General features: G+C 42.6%; 1 protein-coding gene across 1 annotated transcript in view; it reads right to left on the bottom strand.

The window, feature by feature from the left end:
- Positions 1–17862, bottom strand: part of EIF2AK2 (eukaryotic translation initiation factor 2 alpha kinase 2) — a 178259-nt gene that overhangs the window by 150333 nt on the left and 10064 nt on the right. Inside the window, exons 5-11 of the mRNA XM_036335545.1 lie at positions 14791–14917; positions 14429–14505; positions 14167–14268; positions 10674–10727; positions 8826–8948; positions 4671–4766; positions 2629–2809 (exon numbers count right to left, since the gene is read on the bottom strand). Of these exons, the coding sequence (XP_036191438.1) occupies positions 2629–2809; positions 4671–4766; positions 8826–8948; positions 10674–10727; positions 14167–14268; positions 14429–14505; positions 14791–14917 (760 nt within the window). The remainder of the gene's footprint in view (positions 1–2628; positions 2810–4670; positions 4767–8825; positions 8949–10673; positions 10728–14166; positions 14269–14428; positions 14506–14790; positions 14918–17862) is intronic.

Raw genomic sequence — 17862 nt, 5'->3', positions numbered from 1 at the left:
GCAGCTGATCGATGTTTCTCACTCATCCATGTTTCTAACTCTCTATCCTTCTCCCTTCCTCTCTGTAAAAAATCAATAAAATATATTTTTAAAAACAAACAAGCAAACAAAAAAAATCCACATTCCCCCTCTATTCCTGAAGGCATACCAAGTTAACTGGAAGCTGATAAGGAGCACTGAAGTATTTTTCCCATGTGACTCTGAGCAGATAGGGGAGGGGTGTTCATCCTATTCCACAAATTTATAGAAGGTATTGACCAAATTTCTAAAGATCATGAAAAGAAATGGTTATTGAGGAGGAAATTAATATTTTTCAATTGTTGAAAAAGCCAGACTTTCAATACAATGATGGGCTGTATATTCACACACAGACCTCATGACCTAACATGTATGAGAGGGCCGAGTAAAGGCACTGAGAGGGAAGAGACATCAGCCCAGGGCAGCTGAAAGAGGAGCTTCTAAGAAGCCTGCCAGAAAAGGTCCACACAGAAATTAGCAGTTGGATTGGGACAAGCAACAGTGAGACTGGAACCTAGCACCAAGAATACAGATGGAAAGCTGTGCATGTGTGTGCGGTGGGTGTGGAGAAAAAAATGTGCCAATGCTAATTCAAGTTCCAGTGCAGGAATATGTTGGGTCTGCAAGCGCAGCTGCCAGTCCCACACAGGGCTCTCTGTCACCTGACCCTGAGAAACAGGAAGTTACATTTACGGTGCTAGATAAGCTGGCTAGGACTGTGTAGTAAAAATATCAGATTGCTTATTAACTGTTCATTAAAAAGCAACACAATAATGCACCATTGGTTTAATCAGTTATAGTAACTTAGCAAAATGTTGCGTTGTAGAACATAGAAAAAGAGTGCCAATTCTATATAGGAGGTACAGGAATCAGGTCTGATGCTCAGAGGATGACCAAAGAGCCTGGGCCTAAGGGGACTGAACCTCCAAGAACCATAAGCCCTCATTCCAGAAACGTCTATGTCCCTCCCTCCCTCAGTGCTTTTGATCTAGTTCTTAGGATTCCAACAGGAAGTGGTGAAACACTGGCAGGCCTCAAAGAGGAGCTTTACTGGATAAAGACCCCTCTCGGGCAAAGCCACTTGCAGCTGGTATTTTGCTAGATGTCACTAAGAAACTTGTATGCCTTCGTTTGCACCATATTTCTGATGTGAGACAGCAGACAGTGTAGCAGTGAAGCTAGAACAGTTGGAGAAGATGAAAGAAGGCTCAGTAGTATTAAAGCCTGACCTTCGAGCCACTGCAGTGATAGAGCAAACAGTCTGCAAACAGACACAAGACTAGATCAGTCCACAACCTGGGGCAGGGGCAGTGCGGGATACGGAGAGGTGCAGGAGAAGGCAGACTCCAGTCTGCACCTGTCAGAATTGGACTAATCCACCCTCAGGAGGGTATGGGAGTTAATACCCATACTTCCGTTTTTTCTTAAAAATTACTGCACAAATAGATCATTGTGCTTGGTTTCTCATGTAACGTTGGAATTATTTATTCCAACGTGAAGGTATAGCTATTCTAAATGTATCTTTTTGAACATAGTCCTTATTACGTTCCAACTTCAAAGAACACCTTCAGATATTGTTAAAGAGAGATATTGGAACCAGGTGGACTCCAACATGAAGGCATCAGAATTCAGCCACTGGGAAGACCAAGGATGCATATCATTTAAGGGCTCAACAAACTGCTATCTACGTAAGTGCTTATTTCACTCAAGGAAACGCTTGCTTCATTCCTCATTCCTGGACGTTTCAGATAGGTGGGCTAGCAGACAGCACAATGCATATAGACGAGGTACTTTTGCCTGATGCGGAGTGATCTGGAAAGGCTTCACAAAGGAGCTGGGGTAGAGGGGACAGGCAGAAGAGAGTCCCATGCAAGAAGGTGAGCAAAGAGACAACGACAGGATTCCGCATGACTTGTCTGGGATGAGAGTGGGCACATCACAGGGCACAGAGTATGGAGGAGAGACTGAAAAGCTGTTCTGTCTCTCTTTGCTCATTGTGATGAGATGCAAAAATGGGAAAACTGCTCTTCTAGACCACGTAGGATGCTAGAAAGACAGAAGAAATGAAAATAAAAAGGTTTGCTACAGGTTCCAAGGTTTGGATTACTGCAATTTTCCAATCATGGGGCAGCGGTGTCCAAATGCCAAGGAAATTCTAGACTCTGGACCTAGCAGCTGTGACTGCCCTCAGAGTAAAGGCTGAGAGAGAGGAGAACCCAATTCCCAAAGCCACAGTCATCAGAGTGCTTCTGCCTCTCAGACAAGCCCGAGTAGCAGGAGGCACAGAGACAGAGCAGCCAGCGGGCTGTGCCAGCCACAGTCATTATGTGCACGGGACGTTCAGCACGTTAAAGCTACGAGTGTTTGCAACTGGAGTGACTATCAGCCAGACAGCACCAGAAGTGAGTGGGCTTCTTCCTGCAGGGCTCAGGTTCTTGACAAGCTCACTCGCCCTGGAGATCTTAAGAGTGGATCTGGGGAATGAAATGTTCTAGATCTATTCGCACTTTAGAGGATCAAAGATAATTCTGCATGGCTGTCAACCAATTCTAAAATTTGAAGAGATGGGTTTTTCAATTATTAAATTACGTTGATCATTTTCCCACTTACCTTAAGGTCTCTATGAATTAACCCTTCTGAATGTATATAATCCACTCCAGTTACTATTTGCTTAAATAATCCCAAAGACAAAGCTTTGTTTGGATTCTTCCCTCTTCTGTTCTCAATCCAGTCTTCCAATGTCCCTTTATCACAGAATTCCATTTGGATGAAAAGGCACTTCGTCAATGATCTGGATATAAAATTCAAAGAGAAGTAACAATTAAAATAACTACAGAAAATACATTTCTTTCTCAAAATTATACCTTCTCTTCTTTTTTATCCTCACCCGAGGATGTATCCTTATTGATATCAGAGAAAGAAGAAGGGAGAGAGAGAGAAACATTAACCACATGCATCAATGATTGAACCCACAACCTGGGTATGTGCCCTGACTTGAAATCGAACCAGCAATCTTTCAGTGTATGGGATGACGCTCCAGCTAACTGAGCACAAAACATGTCTCAAAACAGAAATCTAAATAAATAAATTTGAATCACAATATAATAAACCATTTTTTATTTAAGCCTAAGTTCCCAGATGTCCAGAGCGTTATTGGTTTAACTAATTTATAAAGTATAAGCCTGTCCATCCTTTAATGCTGAAGGTCCTTGATCACCTTTCTAAAAGATAGGAAAGGGAACATTAATACAATGGAATTGCAGAAAACCAAATCTCATTATTATATAAAGTAATTTGTAAATATTGTAATTCACCATCAATATAATGAGCATCATTATGTGAATAGGCACCTAGAGATGAGGAAATGAGTTAGGCACTATCCTTGCTGTCATGGGATGACAGTTGGATAGGAGAGAGGTAAAGGAAAAACAAACCTAAAAAACAGCACAAGGATAGGTACTATTGAAAAGAAGTGCCAACAAACTGCTATGAGATATAACTGGGAGGACTGATTTTGCTGACCATGTTTTCTTTTTCAGCAATACGTGGGCCTCAATATTAACTTACATTCTTTGAACATACATTGGCTAGAAGACAGAAAGAGGTAGATAAGAATTTGCTAAAAGCTGAAGTCCCAAGTGCTGCCAGGCAAGAACTCCTGAAACTGATGATAAAGTTCTCAGTACATTGACTGGGCTGGTGGCAGGAGATGATGAATGAACAAGCCCACAATGGCCTCGGGATTGCAGTGAGAGGACCATCCACAAGAAACACTGGGTGACTTCCAAAGAGGGATGCCAGCCCTAGCTGGCTTGGCTCAGTGGATAGAGCGTTCGCCTGCGGACTGAGGAGTCCCAGGGTCGATTCCAGGCAAGGGCACATGCCTGGGTTGTTGGCTAGATCCCCAGTGGGGGGTGTGCAGGAGGTTAGATCCCCAGTGGGGGGTGTGCAGGAGGCAGCCAATCAGTGATTCTCATCATTGATGTTTCTATCTCATTCTCCCTTCCTCTTTAAAATCAATAAAGAAATATATTTTTTTTTAAAAAAAAAAGAAGAGGGATGCCAGCTCTTTTGAATCCTCCAGCCCTTTGGCACTGGTTTACTTGAGACAAAACATGAGTATGCAAGGTGAGGTGCCCCTATCACCTTAAGCTCAGTGTCTTAAAATTATTTTCACTGCTCTCCACCCCAGCAGGAGTGGTGTTGTGCATTTGAGAGAGACTCCTTGATTGCCTCTGGGGGGCCTGAGAGAGGGAAAGACAAGTGCTGGCAGGTGAGGAGGGACGCTCCAGTTGCAGCATCTACATGTTCAAACCTCCTTCTCAAGACTGTCTCTCCAGCCTCGACAAGTCGGGGCAGGTGCACAACTCTACCTATGAAACAACAAAGTCAGGAAAGCTAAACCCGAGATTCTGAAAGCAGCTGAGGACAGAAAAAATGGCTTGAAAACAAGTTGAGAGCAAGGAGAGGAGGAAGGGAAAGATTATTCTTTGTCTCCTTACCTGCAGAATGGAGATATAACAGTGTCTCAAATAGTGTCTGCTTATCTTTTATCATCCTTGTTGCGATTATTAAATGTATTAATGGCCCACAGATAGACAATGACAGTTTCCTCCATCTTATTACATCTATGAGAATTTCTTGTTAGTTACCTTTTGATGTAATCTTCTCCAACCCAACTATTATAGTAGCGAACAATATTTGGATGACTAAGCGTTGCCAAAACTTTTACTTCACGCTTTACCTTCCTAGTTAAAAGAAAGAAGGAATAGAAGGGGTCAGTATACATCCCTGATAACAATATCAAAACACCTCCTTTATCTGAACAGTTGCCATGGTTCCCACACCCAGAGTTTTAGAATGAAGGCCAGGAGCCCCGAAAAGGAAAAAGTGAACATACAGAAAAAACATAGCTGTTTTCACTCTCAACACAGAAGAAAAAGTGGTGACAAATCATTCCAAACATCAGACAACTTAAAAGTCATTGGCAGTACAGTAGGTCCTCGGGTTACGTTGGAGATCGATCCTATGGTGCGACATAATGCGATTTTCTCCGTAAGTCGGAACCCCCCTACATAAGCACCTACGTCAGTGGTCCGCAAACTGCAGCCTGGCGAGCCACATGCGGCTCTTTGGCCCCTTCAGTGTGGCTCTTCCACAAAATACTGGCTCTTCCACAAAATACCGACTTCTGCACATGGGCCACGAAGTTTCAATCGCATTGTACGTGCGCACCTGCACGTGGTATTTTGTGGAAGAGCCACACTGAAGGGGCCAAAGAGCCGCATGTGGCTTGCGAGCCACAGTTTGCCCACCACAGACCTATGTCAGTCACATGGAGCACATACACAACAGTGATGAGGTGAAACAGTAAAAAAAATTTAAAAGAAAGATAACAACTCCTGACCTTTACTTGTGGTAAATAAATAATAAAAAACATAAAGCACATATGTACATACATCAAAATGATGAAACTTTTTTTTTTAATAAATAAATGGGAGATGGCGACATAACCATGAAATGACTTACGTTGAGTCCGACGTAACCCGAGGACTGTCTGTAGTCTTTGAAATGCCAATGATATAATTATGGTAGCTAATTCACACATTATGGCTTATTTAGACTTGTGTTAAAGTCACTTTGAGTTTCAAAAACAAACCCCATTTGGGCAGCATGGGTAGGTAACCCAGGCAGGAAGAAAGGTCTAATTCGGAATTTCCAGTGTGTGGCAAAGAAAGACAAAGGAGAGGATCCAGAGAGCGAAATGGAGACTTTGCTGTGCATGTGGGAGCTTTACAGGGATGTGCAGTCACAAGTGGAGACAATTCTGTGCTCAATGGAATAAACGAATCTGAAATCTCAATTATGAGAAAGGATAAGCAGACATTGTGCAATTTCAGTCTTTATTTTGAAAAATTATTTATATGACATACAAGTTGTAAAAATAAAGAGAAGTTACTCATTATTGACAATCCTAACACAACCAGTTATTACTTGGAGTTATTTCTTATCATTTGTCTTAATATTTTTATATATTTGTAATTATAGTGTACTAGAGGCCCGATGCATGAAATTGGTGCAAGAGTAGGCCTTCGCAGCCGCAGCAGCTGCCTCGATCCCACGCCTGCAGCCCCAGCTTCATCCAGAAGGTCTCCCGAAAGGACGTCCAGAAGGATGTCTGGTCTAATTAGCATATTACACTTCTATTATCCTATATAATAAAGATGTAATATGCAAATGGTCATTATGCCATGAAGCGTTAATGACCGAATGCGTAACGACCAGATCACAGATCAGCAGGAGGGTAGGGTAGCAAGCTACAAGCGGGCTATGGAGAACTACAGGAGGGGGCAGGACAGCAAGCTATGAAGGAGGCGGGTGGGAGGGGCGATGGGGGAGCTACAGGAGGGCGGGGCAGTGGGAGAGAGCTACTGGAGGGCAGCAGCGAGGTACTGGCGAGCTACTGGCACATAGATTCGTGCACAGGGCTACTAGTTATAGATAATATTTATTCTCATGTTATCTTTACAGTTTTCCTTATTGTTTCACAGTCTGCATAACTAGCATGTATAAACTTTTTAATTTTTAGTGTTAGTTTTAGGTAATCCACACCTGAAGGTATTTTTCTGTTGATTTTTAGAGGGAGTGGAAGGAATGGTGAGAGACAAAGAGAGAAACATTGATGTAAGAGAGACACATCAAGTGGATGCCTCCCACACGGCCCAAACCAGGACATAGGATTGAGCCTGCAACCAAGCTATGTGCCCTTGATCAGAATGAAACCCAGGACCCGTCAGTCTGAGGGCCGATGCTCCGTCCACTGAGCCAAACCGGCTAGGGCATAAAAACTTTTTAATGTAATATTTCAAAAGTATATTAAAAAAATAGAGTAAATAGTATAACAAACCCTTACCTAGCCATCACCCAGATGAAACAGTTGTTAATTTCATATGTACTCTTACCCACTTCCTCATCTTCCCCTGTATTATTCTGAAGCTACTTTCAGTATCGTATGATTTCATGTGTAAATATTTTCAGCATATAACCCTCATTTTTAATGACTGTAAAATAGCCACTGATCAGGGGAGAGAAAACAAAACATCCTTAACCATTCCTTTATTGTTAGATATTTTGTTTTTTCTAATTCTTCACTATTATAAACCACACTGTATTTACATCCTCTTACATGGTTATTTTTCCCTTAATTTGGGCAATATCCTTAGAATAGGTTTCCAGACAGAAAATCCGTAAGTCAAAGTGTATAAACATTATTATGGCTCTGGATTATTATTTCCAAGTATATTTTAACAGTGTTCTACCAATTTATGAAGCCACTACTAATGTCCCCTAATATTGCACCATGATCGTCGTTAAGTATTTCCACGAAAAACTTGCTTCTGAATGGAAGGAACAACAATATTTCATTCGTGTTAAGCAAAACAGTAAAGAAGGAAAAAGCCTGTTTTGAGGCCAAGAAGGCATAAAGGTGTTTCCAATGCCAAGCAAGGTATTGTCCTTGGACAGGATAAAGAGCACCTAGGACTCTTTGCCTGCCTCTCCTTTGCTCAGCCCACTCTCCATATCTCTTTTCTACCTGCTTATCTAGTCTTTGAAGGATCAGTCTGGCCAACTTAGACGGAGTAACAACTGCCAGAAAACAAATCAGGAGATGAAACTAGAACATCTCAAAGGTCACCTTGAGCTAAATGACTCTATAACTTGCTTTTTCATCAAGACAGCCTTAAAACAATTGTGGCAGGCACTTAGACAGACCTGACCAGAGCAAGGACTATGGGCCAGGTACAGAAGGTCACTAGAGGGAAAAGCCTTGGGTGCCTAGAAAAGGGCAATGGTAGGGTGACACCTTGCCCCCAGGGTGACCTTTCCTCCTCCTAGCATATTGCTGGTCATGCAGTTTGGAACCCCTAACCTTTCCTCCCTAGAGATAACATCTAGGCCTCAGTTGTATTTCAGCTCCAGGCCCAGAAAAGCAGCAGAACCAAATAAGTGATCTCACGGCTGACCTCAGGACCAGCTGCATTGGCACTGACCAATCAATCAGTGGAGACCTTGACCTTGAAAGGACACACCTGGAAAGCTGCTGAATATTCTATTAAGATCTTCCCCTGGGACCTTCCCTAAAACCTCCACCCTTAAAACCCTTAGGACTGAGGACTCAGTGAGCTCTCCCTCCCAGGAGCAGACCTGCATCTTCCCCTCTCCCTCCCCATCCCCATCCCCCCAGCAGGTTACCATTACCTTCCTAATTCCCAAACTTCAAGGACCCTTCCTTTGCCTCTATCACTTGTTTCCTACTTCTTCCACCTCTGTGATTTTCTCTCATAGATGGAGTCTTGGCTTTCTTAGCCAGAACTCAAGTACCGAGGTTGCTGAACCCAGGTCCGGTCTGACCCCAGTGGACTGACACCTCATGCTCTGAGTAAGCCAAGCTCCTGATGATAGAATAACATTTTAAAAATATATATACTTTTTTATTTATTTCATAGAGGAAAGGAGAGGGAAAGAGAGATAGAAACATCAATGACCGACTGCCTCTTGCACACCCCCTACTGGGGATCTAGCCCGAAACCTGGGCATGTGCCCTGACCAGAACTGAACTGTGACCTACTGGTTCATTGGTTAACTCGCAATTGAGCCACGCCAGCGGGGCTAGAGTAACATTTTTAAGGAGGACTGGGAAAAAGTAAATAATATACTCATGAAGAAGACAGATGCATAAAAAAAAATAGTACAATTCAACATATCTTCTTATTTTAAAATAATAAAACAAAACATTTACTACTTACTCGTTATTGTATTTAACACGTTTAATAACGTAAGTCGTCCCATCAATTCTGTGTTTTGCTTTGAAAACACTGCCATATGCACCGGAACCAATTGGTGCTATTTCTTCAAAATCCTTGATAAACCTTAAAAGATACACGCCACTGTTACTCTAAGATCCAACGCTAGCTGGCCCCCACCCCTTCCACTTACCCTTAAGGTCACTGATGAAATGGACTATATATAACAAACTTGCCTCCCCACTTCTGAATAAGAAGGGCCCACTCCACACACAAAGGATCGTTCCTCCCCGACCTCCTCTCAACACAACAGATCACCCCTGGGAGACACAGGCAACTCCTGGCTGTACAACTGCCATGAGAAAGCATCTTCTCACAAGCATAAAACTTTACAAAACAGCACCATATTGTGTTCCACGGCTACCACCAAGCTATTACAAGAGAAATGAGCAGGTGCTCACGGCCAGCCTGGCTCGTAGACCTCTAATTCCATCATGAGGACCTGCCAATTCTACTTCTAAAACGTATCATGGTATCAGCCCACTTTTCCCGTCTGACGTCTTCCACCCCAGTAAAAGCTTCCACCGGGCTCCTGCACGACCTTGCTTGCCGGACTCTCCACTTTCCTCCTCCCCTCAATCATAATCCACACAGCAACCAGTGCGATCATGTCTCTCTATTGCCTAACAGCCAATAGCCTAGCTTTGCATTCAGCAAAACATGGAAAGTCGTTAAATGGCCTCCATGGGGCCTTGTGATGGGGCCTCTGCCTCCCTCTCCAGCTTGTCCCCTGGCACAGTGCCCATTTTCACTGCATTCCAAGCACACAACCTTCTCTTTGCTCCTTGAACCCTCACGTCTCCTGTCCCATCTTCATTTTCCACCTCCCTGTGCCGCCTCATCTTTCAGGCCTCTGACCATAGTTTGTAATTACAGACTTTTTCAGGTAATTTTCAACCCCACAAAACTCTATGAGGGCAAGAGCTATTCTATTTGTTCCTACTATAGACCCAATGCCAATGCCCAGCCCAGTGCCAGTTATATATTAGGCAGTTATTTGATAGATGTGGATTCTTTATTGGTTTTTTGTTTGTTTTAGTATTGAATTTACTTTTTCAATTTTTCAATTTTTTTGAATCCTCACTGAGAATATTTTTCCATTGATTTTTAGAGAGAGTGGAAGAGAGAGGGAAAGACAGAGAGAAATATTGATGTGGGAGAAACACATTGACTGGCTGCCTCCGGCACACCCCCTGACTAGGTCCGGGGCTGGGGAGGAGCCTGCAGCTGAGGTATGTGCCCTGACCAGAATCAAACCAGGGACTCTTTGGTCTGCAGGCGGATGCTCTATCCACTGAGCCAAACCAGCTGGGGCTCTTTATTGTTATTTTTAAACTTATTTTCAATGTTCTTTTGTTGCAAATAGGCCTCTTTTATTTGAACCCAAACAGATGATCTACTACAAGAGACACCCTTTTTCAAAGTGAAAACTGGAAAATGAAAACAGATTCAAGTGGTACTATTCTGATTCTGGCAAGAATACTTTTTTTGGGGGGTGGGGGGAATCACTGGTTTATAGGAATATTTGCTTTCAATATTAAAAACTTCCATAGATCTCAGAGAAACCCACATAAGCATCACATAGATCTACATCACCACATTCCATTTAGATTTGTCGAAACTTTACTTTGAGATACAATGATCTGCTGTGGGCCTGACTGTACAAAAATAATTTAACTGTTCAGGTGGAAATATATACAGCCTGTCTGATGTATAACAGTTCCTTATGAAACTTTTGTGGAATAAACAAACATATCTCTAAGGAAATTCTGTTTTACAGTTCTTTCTTACCTCTCATCCACAGTATGCTTGCTTACAGGGGAGTCAAATTTAGGTGCCAAATTTCTAAAAATTAGAGAAGAATGTAAAATTCAAATAACATTGAAATCAACTGTAACTTGCTTAGAGTGGTTTTATGCCATGCACTACGCTTTTTTTAACTTCACTTCACTGAGCATAATAATCTCCAGGTCCACCCATGCTGCTGCAAAAGGTAAGAGTTCCATCTTTTTTATAGCTGTGTAGTATTCCACTGCATAAATGCACCACCACTTTTTCATCTACTCAGCTACTGATGGGCACTTGGGCTGTTTCCAGAGCTTATTACTAGATTTTTTTATATTTTGAATCAACATTTGATAGCATTTGATCTTTTTATTTCTTACCTGAGTCTACACCATTTTTACTCTGTTAATCTGCAGAATAATGTACTTCTCTTGAAAATCTCCCGCCAAGCCCACTTCCCTTAACCAATTGCTCTAGCAAGATCCCCACAGGCCTTTATGTCTACCTTGTGCAGTGTGCGTACAATTTCTCTGCATATTTAAAATTTTTGTTTGTACATTCAAGCTTTTTGTGATCTTTAACCATGCTCTCTACTTTTTTAAAAATAGGACTTTATTAATTTGAGAGAATGAGGAGGGAGAGGGAGAGAGAGAAACATCAATCAGCTGCCTCCTGCACCCACCAAGGACTGAACCAGCAACCTGGGAAGGTGTCCTGAATGGGAATCTAACCAGTTACCTTTGAGTTGCATGGGACAACACTCAACCAGCTGAGCACACCGGCCAGGGCAATGCTTTCTACTTTTAACCCTTTGCGCTCCAATTTTATTTTTGGAATTAAAACAGTCTGGTCCAAATTGGAAGTCCTTCCTCTCTTGGTTGCAGTATTTCCCTGGCGGAAATTGCCAATTAGCTCAATCACCAACTCGACGTTGGACCTGCTACTAGCGCCTGGTCTGTCGAGTCAGCCTCGACATTGGAGTGCAAAAGGTTAAAACCCTTCTCAAATAAGGATGTACAATACTCTACAAATACTCGAGTTAATAAATAAGGCTGACAGACTACGTCTGAAAGGAAACTTCATTTAAAACTAAATTCAATGCATAATGATACTCACATTTCCACGTTCCCAAAATTTTTCTGAGACTACTCTATAACAAAAGAAAACGAAAAATTGTTTCAAATGATTAAATCAATTCTATTGCTTTTATCTTTCTTTTTTTAATTCTCACCCGAGGATATGCTTTTTTGTTTGGTTGGTTTGTTTTCTAAAGAGAGAGGAAGGAAGAGAAAGAGAGAGAGAGAGAGACAGAGAGGGAGAAAGGAAGAGAGAAAGAGAGAAAGTGACATCAGTGTGAGAGAGAAACATTGATTGGTTGTGCTCCAACTGGAGATCAAACCCACAACCTAGGTATGTGCCCTGACCAGGAATCAAACCCTCCACCTTTTGGTGTGTGGGACAACACTACAACCAACTGAGCCACCTGGCCAGGGCCCTATTGCTTTTTCTTGCTTTACCTCCTCCTGTACTTCTAGCAGGTTCTGTAACCACAGTTCTTTGTCCATAAGCTCATCAATCTTTGTACTCTTATCAAACCCCGCTACCCAGTTTACTTGCTTATGTCAATGTTCTCATCTATTATAGCAACCAGACAGACATGGCCGTTGTAGGGCACGTTCTGAAGAAGCACTGATCCTCCAGGTACAGAAGACGGCTTCCCTGCTGATCCTCTGGCCGGCAGAGCTCAGCAAGAAGGCATGCATCCCATCAGTCACAGCGCTAATCACGACACAGATGGAGCCCAGGGATCTAGTTTAAAGCAGTTCCCCAAGGGTTTCTGATCTGATCACCAGTTAAAAAGTGCAATGCTGCCAAACCGGTTTGGTTCAGTAGATAGAGCATTGGCCTGTGGACTGAAAGGTCCCAGGTTTGATTCTGGTCAAGGGCATGTACCTTGGTTGCAGGCACATCCCCAGTAGGAGGTGTGCAGGAGGCAGCTGGTCGATGTTTCTCTCTCATTGATGTTTCTAACGCTCTATCCCTCTCCCTTCCTCTCTCTGTAAAAAATCAATAAAAATATATTTTTTAAAAAAGTGCAATGCTAATATTTCATTTTTAGTACAAATTAATTTCTATATTTAGCAAAAAAGAGGAGTCTTCAATATATCTCTCAAAAATTAATGCCACATACTACTTTCATTCATATTCACTATTATTCTGGTAGATTTTGTGGATTTCTTTTTCCACTTAAATATAGTGAGACAGAGTGGGGAGCATAAGACTAAGTTTCTTGTGCTCATATCACCTGCCAGCCTCAGTATTGCATGATGACTTCACTACAGAGTAATTTAGCCATTCTATTCATGAGCAATATTTTTTTCTAATTTCTTCCTATTACAACCAATGTTGCACAGAATATTGTTACACCTGTTTCTCTGTGCACACATGCATGTGTTTCTCTAGGAAATATCCCCAGCAAGGGAACTCCTTGACATTATAGCATGCACACCCTCCACTTTAATACATTGCCAAATTGTTCTCCAAAAATGGTTGTGCTGATTACTACTTGCACCAGCAGCATATAATAGTTACTAGAGGCCCAGTGCACAACATTCGTGCACTGGAAGGAGTCCCTCAGCCCAGCCTGTGCCTCCTCAGAGTCCGGGAGCCCTTGGGGGATATACGACAGCCGGCGTAGGCCCGCTCCTCGGCTGCGCTCGCCAGCTGAGCCCGGCTTCTGACTGAGGAGCGCTCCCCCTGTGGGAGCTCACTGACCACCAGGGTGCAGCTCCTGCATTGAGTATCTGGCCCCTGGTGGTCAGTGAGAGTCATAGCGACTGGTTGTTCTGCCATTCAGTCGATTTGCATATCACTGTTTTAGTATATAGGATAAGGGTACATAGCTGTGTCAATACTTACTATTGCCAGACTCAAATTTTGCCAAACTTGTGAGTTTAAAATAGCATCTAACTGTTCTTTTGAATTGCATGTCATTTCATGTTTCTTGACCATCTGGGTATCTCTTCTCTGAAATTTCTGTGCAGATCGTTTGCACATTTTTCTACTGAGTTGTCTTTTTCTTATTGATTTGTAGTTACCTATAAATAGGATAACTTTTGTAACACTAATCATCACCACAAAATTTATCTTATTTGTTTCATTTTTATTTAAGTTTAGTTCTGATTTTTTAAAAACGGAAGCAGAGCTATATGAATGAGTCTTTTAATTACTGCTCAGTTGGTATAAAATGAAAAGCAAGATCACAGGAATATTTGAAAATATGAAGGCCAGTAGGGAGAGAAAGATGGGTGTGACAAGTGGGAGAATTCTACACGTGAGGGATGTGGGTTCATAAAGAAAGAAGAGAGTCAAAAGCCCCAAATATTATTAGGTAGTGAGAGCACAGGAGATAAAAATAGAAAAATTGGGTTGAAGGTCATTTTTAAATGAGGAAGCACAAAGGGGATTCAGACTAACTAGGAAGTTTGGAGACGAATACTGTACCACAGAAGATGAAAGAGCATTGGTAACTCTGTCACTGTCATCATTTCCCTCTGATCCATTTCCTGAAAAGCCACTTTCCGAGGATGATTCAGAACTGCTAGAAGAAAAGGGAGGAACTATTAGTTTATGAATTCTCTCTATTTTTGTTGGTAACTTATTTCCCTAAATTCTTTTTAAACAATAAACATTTTTCATAAAAATGTGCTCTTTCAGGCAGCAATTTGAGTTTCTTAAATATCACAGCTGTCTGTACACACTTACGGTGCCATCGAGAAGGATTCCCACAGTCACTGGGCCCAGCCAGGGGAGCGTCAGCGGATCCCAAATCACCTTTCTGGAAGAAAGAGAGCCCTTCAGGGGGTGTAACTACAACTAAATGCTTCTCCACAGTGGCTCGGTCTCCGTGTGCTAACTGCCACATCCATTTCTCCACATTTACCAAATCCACAGCCACACACAATTAGGAGATTAACGCATGGGACACCGGTGGGACACAGAATCGAGGAATCTTTTTGCTATGTGATTGGTTGTCTTGACATCATGCAAGCACAGTCAAATCTCAAAGCAATTTCAGAGAAAACTATAAAGTACAAGAAATACATCTGAAAGCAGTACGTACCGTTGAGCTTTTTTCTAATTGTATCTGTTCACATGCAAGTTTAGCAGCCAAATGTTTTGCCTTCTGTTTAGTAGAACCTACAGCACCAGGATATTCTTTCTGTCCAATTTTGCACTTACAAAAAAAACTAGGAAAAATGATGGACATTATTTACCAAAATACCAAAAAATAGTAAATCTAACTTGTGATTAGAAAACACAAACACACATCAATAAAGGCCTTAAAGCACACTAAGGTAGCTTTGTATTTCATGTCTTTGTGTAATTTAAATCTTCAATAAGCGGACCAATTTGTCAGAATAACCAGGATTGGCTGACGTCTCAGGTTGCATTTCCAGGCAATTTCTAACTTTTTGTTGCTTCCTTTAAAGATCTGGCCTAAAGGCACTAAGTGGTGATTTTTAAAAATTCCCTAAAAATCAAAACATATGAAGGCAGAAATGGAAAGGTTATTGGTGAATTTCTCAGAGATGTTCAAAGGGGGAAGAAAAAGCCAGTAAGAAAATGGGGCTTCTACAGGAGAAACAATGAGGTTATGCTGTTTGTAGGGAATGAGCAAAGCAAGGATTCTGCTCTAACCCCAGCATTTCCTCCCTCCACTATCTGCACAAAATCCTAAGAAAAATCTCCAAAGTGCAAAACCCCTGGGGCTGAAGTCCATTCCTCCTCGTATGAATGTAAGGACTTTTGTGGTTAGGCCAGGATACTTGGACAATTATATAATAACTAGAGGCCCAGTGCACAAAAATTTGTGCAATCAGGAGGGTCCCTCAGCCCAGCCTGTGCCCTCTCGCAGTCTGGGACCCCTCAGGGGATGACCACCTGCTGGATTAGGCCCACTCCCAGGGGAATTGGGCCTAAGCTGGCAGTCAGATATCCCTCTGGCAGCCCGGGAGCCCTCGAGGGATGTCCACTTGCCAGTGGGGAGCAGGCCTAAGCTGCAGTTGGACATCCTTAGCGGTACTGAGGAGGCGGAAGAGGCTCCCACCACCACCGTAATGGCAGCCTTCAGCCTGGCTTGCGGCTAAGCAGAGCTCCCCTGTGGGAGCACACTGACCACCAGGAAGCAGCTCCTGCATTTAGCATCTGTCCTCTGGTGGTCAGTGTGTGTCATAGTGACCAGTCATTCCCCATTGTTCTGCTGTTAGGATCAATTTGCATATTACCCTTTTATTATATAGGATAGAGGCCTGGTGCACGGGTGGGGGCTGGCTGGTTTGCCCTGAAGGGTGTCCCGGATCAGAGTGGGGGTCCCGCTGGGGTGCCTGGCCAGTCTGGGTGAGGGGCTGAGGGCTGTTTTCAGGCTTGCCAAGCCCGCCGGTGACGAAAGTTCCTAGCCCTCCTTTTTTCATTTTTTTTTTTTATTCTGGGATTTATTTACCTTCTATAATTGAAACTTTGTAGCCTTGAGAGGAGCTCAGAGCCGGCCAGGGCGGGTGGGAGGGAAGCTTGGCTTCCTCCATCGCCAGGGGCAACCAAGCCTCCTGCTCACTCCAGCTCTGTGGCCACGGCCGGCTGAAAGCAGGTATCTGGGGTTTATTTAACTTCTATAATTGAAACTTTGTTTCTTTCAGTGGAGCTCAGAGCCGGCCGCGGCAGGTGGGAAGCTTGGCTTCCTCCATCATTGGGGTAACCAAGTCTCCTGCTTGCTCCAGCTCCGTGGCTGCCGGCCGCCATCTTGGTTGGGTTAATTTGCATATAGTCGTTCTGATTGGCTGGTGGGGCGTGGCTTAAGGCCTAGCAAGGGTACAGTCAATTTGCATGTTTGTCTTTTATTAGTGTAGATTACTTTTTAAAATATATTTTTATTGATTTCAGAGAACGAGAGGAAGATAGAAACACCAATGATGAGAGAGAATCATTGATCAGCTGCCACCTGCATGCCCCATACCAGGGATCAAGCCCACAACCTGGGCATGTGCCCTTACTGAGAATCCAACCATGGCGTTCTGCTTCATACATTGATGATCAACCACTGAGCCATGCTGGCCGGGCATAAGAATTATTTTTAAGGTGGCAAAGCAATGCACATGGTCAGTATCATGGAGTTATTATAGATTACAACAAAATTATTCCAATATTATTTACTAGAGAGAGAAATACAGCTAACCAGTGTGAGACTTCTCCTCTAGGTCCTAAAGGGAGAATGAATTAGGGGGTTAAGCTAAGTGACTTCATCGCTTCTATAGTTCCTATTTTTCCCAGGAACCTCCTAAGAAGACTTCTGTCTTTTAGGAATCTAATGTTAGAGTGCGTAATTCATAGCAAACAAACAGGTAAGCTAAGGAAAAGTAAAATAATTTATGAGCCTGACCCACAGAATTCACTTTTGACTATTTCATACCATCACATTTTTCTCTTCCTCGTCTGGCCTAAAAGCCATGGGAGTAAAAAGTCAAACATGAATAGCTCCATCAATTCAGAGAACAGTATCCTAAAGTGATTATTTGGGCTATTTGCATTTAGATTTTGTTCTCTCAGTTAACTGACTGGTTATAGCTGAGAAACAATCTCCCTCATGCTCATTGGTTTGTTTTTCTCAGTTCCAGTCTATTCTTATATTTATATATATATATAAGCTCATATATATATATATATATATATATATATATATATATATATATGTGTTTTTTTTAATTGATTTCAGAGAGGAAGGGAGAGGGGGAGAGAAAGAAAGATAGAAACATCAATGATGAGAGAACCATAGATTGGCTGCCTCCTGTATGCCCCCTACTGGGGATCGAGCCTGCAACCCAGCTGCGTGCTCTTGAGTACCCTTGACTGGAATCAAACCTGGCACCCTTCAGTCCACAGCCTGACGCTCTATCCACTGAGCCAACCAGCTATGGCCCATTCCATTCTTTATCCTCACTTAAGTCTTAGCTCACTGGTGACATTTTCAGTAACTGAAACTCTTAATCTGTCCCCGTCATCATATTCCTCAAATCCTGGTCTCCTCATAGTCTAGGACGAAATACTATTCCTCCTAATACATGGTATCTATGTTCAGAGAGACACCATTTAAACAAATATGAAAGATGAGCACTTGAACAGACAGCTCTCTCATCGTGTG

This window comes from Myotis myotis, unplaced genomic scaffold (genome assembly GCF_014108235.1).
Source record: "Myotis myotis isolate mMyoMyo1 unplaced genomic scaffold, mMyoMyo1.p scaffold_m19_p_14, whole genome shotgun sequence".
Classification (NCBI taxonomy): Eukaryota; Metazoa; Chordata; class Mammalia; order Chiroptera; family Vespertilionidae; genus Myotis; species Myotis myotis.
The sequence above is the reverse complement of the archived record's forward strand: the minus strand, read 5'-3'. Positions and strand labels throughout refer to the sequence as shown.